This window comes from Canis lupus, chromosome 20 (assembly GCF_011100685.1).
Source record: "Canis lupus familiaris isolate Mischka breed German Shepherd chromosome 20, alternate assembly UU_Cfam_GSD_1.0, whole genome shotgun sequence".
NCBI lineage: Eukaryota > Metazoa > Chordata > Mammalia > Carnivora > Canidae > Canis > Canis lupus.
In genome coordinates this window covers 32,893,923-32,906,531 of record NC_049241.1, presented here as the reverse complement: position 1 = coordinate 32,906,531, position 12,609 = coordinate 32,893,923, and the positions used below count along the sequence as shown (strand labels likewise).

The 12,609-nt window shown below is 33.9% G+C and overlaps 1 protein-coding gene across 39 annotated transcripts in view; it reads left to right on the top strand.

Moving 5' to 3' along the window:
• SLMAP (sarcolemma associated protein) overlaps positions 1-12,609 on the top strand; it is a 146,362-nt gene that overhangs the window by 90,182 nt on the left and 43,571 nt on the right. For 12 of the 39 annotated variants that reach the window (XM_038566067.1, XM_038566053.1, XM_038566050.1 and 9 more), the window contains 2 exons: positions 289-339; positions 5,308-5,370. The exons of 10 other annotated variants lie outside the window; for them this stretch is intronic. In XM_038566067.1, the coding sequence (XP_038421995.1) occupies positions 289-339; positions 5,308-5,370 (114 nt within the window). The remainder of the gene's footprint in view (positions 1-288; positions 340-5,307; positions 5,371-12,609) is intronic. 17 more of the 39 variants (XM_038566059.1, XM_038566054.1, XM_038566088.1 and 14 more) reach the window with 2 other exon arrangements.

The following is a 12,609-nucleotide window of genomic DNA, read 5'->3' as shown; positions in this document are numbered from 1 at the left end:
GAAATTTCTGCATCTGAGGCGCTCTCCTTAGGGATATTTCAATAAGAAAAATACATGCACAGCAGGACCTTTTTCTTTTGAGATTCATTGGAAAGCTACTAGACAGTTGTAGCTTTTTCTCTGAGTTGATAGAAAATGGCCAGGTGAACCCTTACTGTAAAAATAAATTTAAAGTGTGCTATGCTATCTTAATGTAAGTAGGAATACAAAAATGCCATGGTTACCCTTGAGACCAGTTTTTAAGTGACACTTTTTTTATCAGGCAATGACACATTGTCTTAATCCTAGGGATACAAGTTGATGACTTCTTACCTAAAATAAATGGGAGCACAGAAAAAGGTAGTGTAAAAAACTTAAATGTTCTTCTTTCATGATATCCTTTTACTATTTAAGCAGGATAGAGAGATCAGTGTTTTAAGGTTTTAAGTGTTGGGAACAAAAAGCATGCAGTTCACAGACCACTGGATCCCAGCTTTTTTAAAAAGCTTCTCTAATTTTGTCATTCTTAATGCTATGATTTTTGGTTAGATATCCCTTGTTATATGGAAATTTTAATTATTCAAATAACAGGAAAAAGATAAAGTTCAACATTGTTGATATAGCATAATATAGCTTTTTCCCCCAGTGTATTTTTCAAAGAATTCTACTACTCTTTTCTTCCATCAAGTACTGTTTCCTGGAGATATTGGGCCTCCATTTTTAATGTTTGTGTCCTGCCCCATCGCTGGCCAAGAGTTTACTTTAACAGTCCATTGAACTCTTGGATATGTCATAGAAACTTTCTTTATACTGTACATCTGTTTCTTTAATCAGAGAAAACAGGTTCAGTCATTTCTGCTACCTGAAAAATCATTTATTAGTTAATGATTAGTTCGCTGTGACCCTTCTTTCTGGATGGCTTGCATTATCTTTGCCAAAAATGTATAGCTACTATTGGCTTTCCTGTTATTGCATGGGGGTACTTTTTACCCAGTGGCTTGTACGTTCCTTCAGTTGTGAAGATCCCCATTTCATCCTTCCCCATTTTTATCCATCCAACATTAATTGAGCACCAACTATGTGCCACATCTTGCATTAGGTGCTTGAAGTACAGAATGAATAAAATTATTTTCTGTATTTACAAATCTGTGACCCTCTCCTCTTAGTTTCTATACAGAAGTTAGTGGAAGATATCAAGGTCAATACTCAGAGCTTCTTACTAAATTTTTTTTCATGTATCAGGGGATATCTTTATAGTTTTTGGGCAGCTGCCAACTCTGATAAAGTTAGGAGGTGCTTTTTTGTTGTTGTTCTTGTTTTTGTTTGTTTGGTTTTTAATTAGAAACTGGCAAGATAGGTTCAAGTTACATATATATATATATATATATATATATATAAAATGAGGTGTAAGCTCAAGACTTAATATTACATATATTCTATAACAAATCTTGAAACTCTAAATTAAAAGTTGTCATTAATCATGGTTATTTGTTCTATGTGTGTTTTATAAAATAAAACATCTACATTTTAGAATTCCAGTTTGAATTTCAATTTGAGAATTTTTAAAGGTGTAGTTTATATTCATTATTAAAATTATTAATTTCTATCTATTAATTATATTTAGCAAACATGTAAAATGACTTAATCCTCATTTTCTAAAAGCTTGGCATTGTTAAATGAATTTTTATTTTTTGTTGCCATTATTTGCTTTTTTTTTCCTTCTCTTTTTGGCATCAGCACTTTTTATTCCAATTCATCACCATTTTGATTTGAGCATGTATTTATTAATGTCAGTGTTAACTTAGGCTGAGAACATGTTCTTCCTGCAGTTAAGAGAATCCCTTTATATACACTAAATCATCTTTATACTATACTACTTTGTGTTATCAGATTATTGCTAAAAATTTGCCAATTCTAACTGATTTAGATGAGAATAGTTGTAGATAATTACTTTGATTTAAAACTGAAAAGATATTTGGATACTTTAGGGTACTTCTTACCATGATATTTTTTCCCTTCTGGTGTGTTTGGTTTTTTAATGGTAATAAATTGAGTGGAGTGAGAATAACCAACAGTATATCTTTAATGAAATGGAATAGTAAATATCTTGAAATGCACAAAAGCTTCATTATACCAGATTTAAGTACACGGTGGATTTTGGAATAAGATGAATCTGTTGAGAATCATTTGTTATATAAAAACCAATTATCAAGCATTCCAATATTACGAAAGTTCATAGCCATAATATGCTATCAGATATGATTATTTTTTTTTAGGTGGAACTGACCCAATCTCATAAGAGATAGGACTTTAATTAAAATTACTCTTTAAATAGTAGAGAGAAGACCAAGTATAGTTATAAGAGAATATTTTTAAAATATCTGGAGATGTTAAGATTAATGCTATTTCTCTAGTAAACTCTTATTTTTGAAATTACTTAAATCTAAAGTAGCTGCTATGATAAGCACAGGTTTTATACTATAAATTTTTTGTATCTTATCTGATAAGCATAATTAGAACGTATTGTCTAATAGAAATATTAGGAGAGCCACATAGATAATTTAAAATTTTCTGGTAACCACATTAAAACTATAAAAAGAAACAGGTAAGGGCACCTGGGTGGCTCAGTAGGTTAAGCATCTGCCTTTGGCTCACGTCTTGATGCTGGGGTCCTGGGATCGAGCCCCATGACAGGCTCCCTGCTTAGCAGGGAGTCTGCTTCTTCCGCTTTCTCCACCCACCCCCTTGCTCATGCTCTGTCTCGCTCTGCTCTCTCTCTAAAGTAAGTAAATAAAATTTTCTTAAAAGAAACAATAATTTATTTTTAATAATGTTTAATAATATATTTATTTTAACCCACAATATCCAAAATATTATTTCAACATGTAATCAATATTAAAAGATTAAATGAAGTATTTCATATTCTTTCTTCCCTAGTAGGTCTTTGAAACCAGTATGTATTTATTTTACACTTACAACACATCTCAATTCAAACTAGCCATGTTTTCAGGGCTCGGCAGTCACATTTCTACTGAGCATGTGTATTGGACAACATAGGTAGTATAGATAAACAAAATTTATTAGGAAACTTGTATATAAATATAACACATTTTAAGTACCACAGTTCTTTCTTTTGTTTCTGTATCTGTCTTTTCTTTATACTTCCACAGCCCTATTTGGGATCTTTGACATGCCCCCCACCTTCTCTCACCTTAAGTATCTGATTCTTTTTGCATTATCAGTGACATCTTTTATAGTTTTGGCAAAGTGAATTCCCAAGGGGCTAATTCAAGTAATGAAATATTAAAAGTGTCATGATCCAAATCCTTTTTATATACTATCTGAAAGACTTTTCTTTCATATATCTTAGAAAATGCCTTTGTAGGGCAGCCCCAATGGCCCAGCAGTTTGGTGCTGCCTTCAGCCTGGGTTATGATCCTGGAGACACGGGATCAAGTCCCATGTCAGGCTCCCTGCATGGAGCCTGCTTTCTCCCTCTGCTTTTGTCTCTGCCTCTCTCTCTCTCTCTCTCTCTCTCTCTCTCTCTCTCTCTCTCTGTCATGAATAAATAAATAAAATCTTAAAAAATAAAGAAGAAAATGCCTTTGTAGAAGTCATATATATTTTTATATAAATCTTGCATTTTACCTAAACTAGTATGATAAATATTTTAATCTAGAGTCCAGATATTAAAATTAGACTATATAAAAGGGTGATTTAGGGCTTTGTGAGTCATGGTGGGATCACTACTTTAATAAATGTCTTCTAAAGTCCTGTGATGATAGTCTGAAATTTTGTTTCAAATAAGTTCTGTGAAGTTAAAACAGAACTTTAGGTTAAAATTTGATTTTAAATGAGTTTTCTTATTTAAACATGATATTGTTTAGTTGGACTTCTGAAAATGTTATCATAGCTTAGGTAGGATTATTTAACTGAGGGCTCCTGTTTTAGATTTCTTAGTTCCAATCAGCAAATACTATATGAGAATTTTATTTTTTTTAAATTTCTGTTGCTGCTAGCCTTTTTCTCTTTTTGGGGCTATATGGTATCTCTATGTAGTGTAACTATATAACTATACAATTATATACAGCTCTACACACATGTATTACATATATATGTATGTATTTTATATGTATAATTGTGTTATGTATTATATATATATAATTGTTGACTGGAGATTCTGTACACCATGTATATAGATAAAGGATAATGACAGATTTCAGTAGGAAGGTAAAGGAGATGGCTGTTAGTAAGGTTGTCAAAAGATTTGTGAAGTGATCAGAGTAGGAGATGCCTGCCTCAAAAAAAGTTGAGATGATGAGAAATGAGGTGGGTAGAAATGAGGAGAAAAGGGAAGAGGTTTCATGGTCTGAGTGGTACTAACTCAGGTCCTCTTTAAGAGGTTTTAGTGCTTTCACACCTTCCAGATAGTCATCATCTTGGGATTTATTTTTAACATTTGAACTTCCAAAGTCTATTCAGTGGTTCTGAAAGATCCAGAGATATAATTGAAGGATGTTACCCAGATTCAGAAGTTAACTCTTTAAATCAATGTAAATAGAGATTATTGTAAGAAAAGGGCTAACACTTTTCTTAAACTCCTGTTAGGTTTTGATTCTCTCCACTCATTAAAACAAAACAAAACAAATTCTGTTTGACCTGAGCAAAAGCATTTTTCAGCCTCTTATTCTAAAATGTGTAGGCATTGACTTTAATCATTTGGGCAGAGATGAACAATATAATATTTTGAGAGTATATAAAGTACAGTTTAAATGACTTAAAGGGAAAGGTTATTTGTGAAATGAAAGTGTAAAAATTTAAATGTTACATCAGTGCCTTAAATTTTAAGACACATTGTTTTATGGTATTCTTAAAATATTTATCTTTTGCCTCTTAACTAAGAAGAATAGCTTTGAAGAGGGACTGTTAGAAACCAGTTATTTGAAAATTAATTCAGTAAGAACATATAATAAAATTTAAAAATGCTTTACAAGTATTAAGCTGTCATGGAGGAAGGTGTATTTTAGAAGTGGGAGAAGCTTTTTAAAGCAATATGTGTCTGGTTTTCTTGAGCTCTTTGAATAGAAACTGCACCTTTAAAAGCTAACCATTCAGGGTACAGATCATTGATTATGTAATTACAGTTTTCAGTATTTAGCTTATTTTAACTCCAAAATATGTCTGCTATTAATATTAAAAATATATTAAACTTTTATGAATCTCATTCAGCATTACTTATGTTAATACATTTCAGTTTTCCTACCTTTGCTGTTGGTTTTCAAAAACAGCAACAAACTATATCCTTAAAGGTGTTTCTTTCTTTATTAGAGCACTTGCTTTCAAAGAGTGGCGGGGACTGCACTTTTATTCATCAATTCATAGAATGCCAGAGTGAGTACAGAGTATTTTTCACATTGATTTTAATGAAGTTAGGGGCAAAAATTGAAAAATGAGAGGAAAAAATGAAGATCTCAATGTGTTTGTTATGATAGAAGTACACAGAGGGCCATCTTCAGACAGCAGCAATACTTTTCATACTGTTTAGGCTTCTCTCTTTTGAGAAAATTGTTTTTGTGGCATTTGCCTTCAAAGATGGATTTCATATTGCCCACAAAAAAAGAGGAGGTTTCAAGTTTTTAAATAAAAATTGTTGTTGAGTAGGAAATAAAATAGAATGTCAAGCACCTAAACTTTCTGTGTGGATACTTAAGAGGTAGTAATCAAGTTAGCCTGTTTTATTAAAGTTCTAGTTCTATCACAGATTTGGATTTGAAGTTCTTAAATAAATTTCTTAAATGATTAAATGAAGCCATGCAAACAGTGATTTAGTTTGGGCACTCAAATCTGAAGATGGCCCTTAGGGTAACAGGACCTTTCTAGGGAAGGAGTAGCAATAAATTGTCCTATAGTCTAACATCCATGGCATACCCTTGGGAAGGCTATCTTTAATAATAAAGATGGATAGGTTGGCTTTTGAGGTGATTTGGACCTCTGCTGAATTCTGAGTGAAAGTGTAATGAATTCCCTCTTACTTGAAAATCACATGGCTGCTTGAATCATGAGGTTGTGATATTCTTTTGGTCTAGTGATAATTAAAGGTCACTATGTGTAATAAAGATTTATTACAATATCTATACTTTTTCCTACCAGACATAGAATACACTTTGTTGAGCATTTTTCTCTTCCTTTTCAATTTCTTTTTGAAATGAGTGACTCCCCATGTTTTTATCTCATGAGTACATCTTGTGGACCTGCAAATATATGTGGTTCTTCTCTTTCCTCCCCACCCCCACACAATCTCAGGAGTCCTTGAGGGTTGAAGGGTCACACCTGGTAATTATAGCAGACAAATCAGTAGATGAAATGTTACACTCCTTAGGAATGCCTTAAGGAAACCTGGAATTTCATTTGATTGTTGTAGAAGAGCTTCTGTTTTTGTCCATTTTGGAGACTATGATATTGAATGTCAGTTTAATATTATTTTGAGGAAAATTATTTAATAAATATGGCATATTTATTTATCTTTTAAAAAGTTTACATAAAGCAAAGATTAGTCCATGTTTTTGTTATCTTCTGATTACTAAATTTCACTTTTATGGGAAATTGGCACAGGGGTTTGGGGCAAAATAATTGATACCCACTGAAACCAACTAAAAGAATATAGAGTCTAAAATATAAATCTTTAGGAGAGGATTTTATACTTAGTTTTATTACATGTGACCATTTTTTAATGTTACTTTTATTTTAAATTTTTGTGACTTGTATGTTGACCCGAAGAAAACTATCAAAAAAAGAGACTGTTTTACAATTTGTAAAAATCATTTAAAATATTATTATAAAATGTGTAAAATATTTAGCTGTAGTTGTAACAGAATGATGTGTGTTTTACACTAAGATAAAGATGTTTAAAGATTTTTATTGTGTCATAGTTAATGAGAGGCAAATGGACCAGTAAACATTCAGAGATAGAGCAGAAGTTACATAAATTACAGCAATCTCCTCAATGGGCATATTAGATAATAAAATTATGTTTATAGGGGCTATGTAATAGCATGAGAAAAATGTTAAATGTGGTACAAAGGGAAAAATATAAAATCCTTTTCTTGTGGACAAAGAATGAACCGAAGAACAAAATAAAATGTAAGTATTCCTAGATGTCTGAATTCTTTGGGTCCCTAAGTGCAAACAGTGGAAGTTTGGACTGTAAATTCATGTGGCTAGAGATGGAGCCCATTATCTGAATCTGTTCGGTTACTGAATTTTGGTGACAAGCAGCAAGAGTTTGGTTAATCAAGGTACCAGTCATATCTCTGAAATTTCCAAATCTGTTGGCTCCTTATATTTGGACTGCCAGAATTGGCATATTAAAAGTTAACCCTGGTTTGATTTGTCGTCAGAAGGGATATTTTCATTATTTTATAACAAGTGCCTATATAGAAATTGTTTTGTTTAATAAGTATTATGGCAAGCAAGGTAAATTCAGCAAATATCTTACTCAAGTGAACTTTTTAAACAATTTTGGATTATTTTTTTTTATAATCTCACACAAACTTTTTTGCCACTATTTTCAGTGATAGCCATCTAGAATTGATTTATGATCTTGAACAAAGTTTATATTCTGTGAGCAGCGATACTTCATATTCTTATTACCAGTCTTTTGGGGGGGGTTAAGGATTTTTTAATTTTTTTTTAAAGAGTTTATTTATTTACTCATGACAGAGAGAGAGAGAGAGAGGGAGAGGCAGAGACACAGGCAGAGGGAGAAGCAGGCTCCATGCAGGGAACCCAACATGGGACTTGATCCCAGGTCTCCAGGATCACAACCTGGGCTGAAGGTGGCGCTAAACCGCTGGGCCACCGGGGCTGCCCAAGGATTTTTTAAAGTAATTTCTGCATCCAGCATGGGTGGATCAAGAGTTATAGGCTCTTAAAACCTTGAGATCAAGAGTTATAGGCTCTACTGACTGGGCCAGCCAAGTAACCCTTATTTCCAGTCTTTTAAAAACAAGATATTAAGTACCTAGATTTCATTATCTACAGTGATTATTGTATAGTCCAAATTCACTTTGTGTTTTAAAAAGTAGAAAGCAGTGGTACTTGGGTGGCTCAGTAGTTAAGCACTCAACTCTTGATTTCAGCTCAGGTCAGGATCTCAGGGTTGTGAGATCGAGCCCCATGTTGGGCTCTGTGCTGGTGGAATCTGCTTGAGATTCTCTCTCTCCATCCCCCTCTGCCCTTCCCCCTCTTCTCCCTCTCTCCCTCTCTCTCTCTCTCTCTGGAAAAGGAAAAGGAAAAAAAAAATTAGAAAGCAAATAATTCACTTTTGTAGGATTCATCATGTCTATTTTTAATATATTAACAGATTTTTTCAGTTAATGTATATGAATCCATAAAGAGAATGATTTAGTTGTTGGCTGTCTCCATTTATAAGGTGATTTTGACGAAATTAAAGGAGTTAGAACACATTTCAATTTGTTTTCCTTTTATGGTAAAAGAGACTGTGTTTCTTTTAATTTTCTTTTAGGAAAACAACTTTTAATCCCAGGCAAAGAGATTGGATTTTGAACAGACTTAAATATAGCCTTTTACATAATTCCAGAACTGTGAAATAAATTTTCTGTGTAAAAATATACCATATAAAAATCTAGAATTAACAGTAACTTTAATAAAACTTGCTAAAAGACTCTAGCAATATTTTCTCTTCAGGGATTTGGTATGAAGTTTGATTTAAGCAGAATTCCACATTCCAGTTGCCTGCAAATTTTAGTTACTCAAGGTTTACCATGTAAACTTAACAAATACTTTGAGTCTATTGTGTTCTGCTAAAGATGCTTTTGAGTTAACAAATTGTGCATCTCTAAATCTGTTTCATATATATCCCATGAACTCTCTCTCTTGATTGATTTATATGCTGAGTGCAAAGAATAAAGGGTAAAAGGTGGAGAATCTGAGGACATAGAGATTCACTCATGGGCATAGAATGAAAAACTCCTTTTTCCTACTGCTTCCTGCACTTTTAATTTCTTCAGTTGTTTAGGGGAGGGCAGAGGCATCACAGCTGGGTGCCAAAGAAACTTTTCTTCTGGGGTCTGTCCGCCTTGTACAGACTGTCTCCACCTCAAAGGTGGAGTGGCATATTTTGATAATTGAGTTAACAAGTGCCCTGAAATAAACTTCATGTATTTATATTCTTAATCTATGGTTACTATGAGACTTAATGATTTTTATTATTAAGCAAAAGTCTCATTCTCTTAATATTTCATATCTTATGTTTTTTTCCTGATTTAAAAAAAAATTGTCTCCCTGCCTTCCACTCCCCTTTTGAAATTACAGTCACCACGTGTATGTTGGTCTCATTCCCTCCTTTCTCTTAGGGTTTTGCTCTCACATAAAAATTGCCTTATTTGGAGTAATGCGTTGAATCAGTGTTGCTCTGTGACTGTTTACTTTTCATCACTCTATGAGATCAGTCTCTGAACAATCTCAGGATTATGCTGATTACATATTCTACTTGAACAGATTTTTACATTTTCATTTTTTAAACTTTTATTTCTCTAAACCAAAGCAGTTTATTTATGACAAAGAATAGGAAACACTTAGTGTGGTTCCCTGCTCTTAGTCGTTTATGGCCTCATAAACTAGATGTTGCTAATTCTTTATTTCTTTGTACTTAAGAGTAGTTGTCCAATTTAGGATATATGGGATGTCTTTTTTGTTTGTTGTTTATTTGTACCAATCATTTTCCCAATCCCTTTCCAACATTTCTACCAGGTTTTCTCCCAGTATAACTGCACAGAAGATACTCTAAAATTTATGCCAGCAGTGTTTTGACATGTAGATTGTTCCTTTCTTTAAAAAAAGATCTGTTTCTGTATTCTTTTTTTTTTTTTTTCTGTATTCTTGAAATTGGTTCCTTTCCTTTAGTTTCAGTTTGTCCTTAATTCTCAGGTTTTTTTCATCTAAGTACCACCTGCTGATAAGGACATTAGGAGGGCATATGATGTAAGAGCATTGGTATTATATAAGACTGATGAATCACTGAATTCTATCTCTGAAAGTAATAATACAATATATGTTAATTGAATTTAAATAAAGTCTACCTGTTACTCTAAAAAAGTTCTCAAATTTTTCTTCTTTTGTTCTTCCCTATTCTCTATTTCTACTTTGTGAATTGCTATTCTGTGAAGGAGATAAACGGTTAGCTTGATGTTAAATGCTGATTGTTAATTTTTACTTTGATTGTATTTGATGTTAATTCTAATCTCAGTTTCTTTACTATATTTCCCTCTAATGGCCTTTTTGGTTATTTTAGCTCACTTTTATCTATGATGTTTAGAATTGGATCAGAGGATTCTTGATACGAATTCTCATTTGGTCCCTTACTGGCAGTAGGACTCTGGGCTATGGAACCTCATTAAATCTCAATTTCCTCATTTGTAGAATGGGGTGGTATTACCTACTTCTTAGGATTATTGTGAGTATTAAATGGAATCATATTTGCTAAGCACTCTAAGTAATGCCTGCCACACAGAAATACATGTTCACTAGCAAGTACAAAATTTATGGTGGGGAGATTGGAGAGGGTGTTAGTGGGAGCTTTTTTGCTGAAGTAACTTTTTTTCCTCTTTTTATTACCAGGCACAGGCAGTGAAAGCTGACTGATCTGGTTTTATTGTCCTTGGTAAAGCAATATATTCCTGACAATGTCAAGATTGTCTAACTTTTTAATTACTAGTACAAGTGCCATTTAGAAAATTTGGTCCCCAGCACATTATTTTAATGCCCAAGTGATAACATTATTTTTTTTTTAATGAAACCTAACTTTGAGACTTAAAGGTATTTTCCAGGTTGGCAGTTACAAATACCAGATTATGTAGGTCTTTTATATTCATCTGCTCTTCTCTTCTGTCAGTTACCCTAGGCAGCTGACATCAGTATCTGATAGTGCTGTTTGAGTTTATATTCTGCTTTCAGTTGGTTGTATATATCACGTGAGGAAAGTAGCTCTTTAGCTTAAAGAATTTAGTCCAGGCTAGGCACACCTGTGCTCCTTGCACTTCTTTTGAATGCATTGTTTTTTATTTTTATTTTGTGCCATGTAGTAATATGTTAGTACATAATTTATTTTTATCACCCAAGAAATAAATTTGTTTTGTTCTATTCAGTCTTTTACAGATTTGACAGTTTTTGCAGTTCTATCAGATGTTTTCTGACTAAACTAAATGCTTAGGTGATGGTTCTCAAATGTCAGACTTACTGTGCCCATCAGTTCTGCTCCTTGATAGGTTCCCTACAGAAATGCCTACATATACGTATCAGGTACAAATGCAAGAATATTCACAGCAGCATTATTTACAGTTCAAAATTGGAAATAACCTAAAAGACCTTTAGTAGTCAAATGAATATATATACACTGAGGCATATTCAATGAAAGAAGCCTGACACAAAACAGGGCACCTGGGTGGCTCATTGGTTGAGTGTTTGCCTTTGGCCCAGATTGTGATCCTGGGGTCCTGGGATCAGTCCCAGATCCGGCTCCCTGTGAGGAGCCTGCTTCTCCCTCTGCCTCTGCCTCTGCCTCTATCTCTGCCTCTGTGTGTGTCTCATGAATAAATCTTAAAAAAAAAAAAAGAAGAAGAAGCCTGACACAAAACACTATATACTGTAGTATTCCACTTAACGTGAAGTTCAAACCACTAAAATTATATTATTTAGTCATGCACAGTTTATGTAGTGTGATTATAAAGAAATGCAAGAAATTAAATACAAAAGTCAGGATAAAAAAAGAAGAAGAAAAAAAAAAGAACAAAAGTCAGGATAGTAGTTACCTTTATGGGGTTTTGATTGGAAAGGGAAATGTGGGAAGCTTTAGGGGGTTGTGGTTAGGTTCTGTTTCTCGATTTGAGCTGTAGTCATATAGACATTTGCTTTTAAAAATTTTATTAACCTGTACCCTTGTGTTGTTTGTCCCTTTCTGTGTGTTATTTTTCACAATAAATAAAGTATGGGTTGGAGCCCCTGGGTAGCTCAGTTGTTTAAGTGTCTACCCTCAGCTGGGATGGTGATCTCAGGGTCCTGGGATGGAGCCCCACATCCAGCTCTCTGCTCAGCGGAAGGTCTACTTTTCTCCCTCTGCCTGTCCCCCCGACTCATGCTTGAGAGCGCTCTCTCTCTCTCTCTCATAAATAAATAAATATGTATTTTTTTTTAAAGTAGGAGAAAATGGGTCATCTGGGTGGCTCAGTCAGTTAAGCATCTGCCTTCAGCTCAGGTTGTGATCCCAGGGTCACTGCTGGGCAGGGAGCCTGCTTCTCCCTCTCCGTCTGCTGCTCCTCTTGTTTGTGCTCTCTTTCTCTCTCTCTCTGTCAAATTAATAAAATCTTTCTTAGGGATCCCTGGGTGGCGCAGCGGTTTGGCGCCTGCCTTTGGCCCAGGGCGCGATCCTGGAGACCCGGGATCGAATCCCACATCGGGCTCCCGGTGCATGGAGCCTGCTTCTCCCTCTGCCTGTGTCTCTGCCTCATTCTCTCTCTCTCTCTCTCTGTGACTATCACAAATAAATAAAAATTAAAAAAAATAAAAATAAAAAATAAAAAATAAAATCTTTCTTAAAAACAAATAAAAAATAGG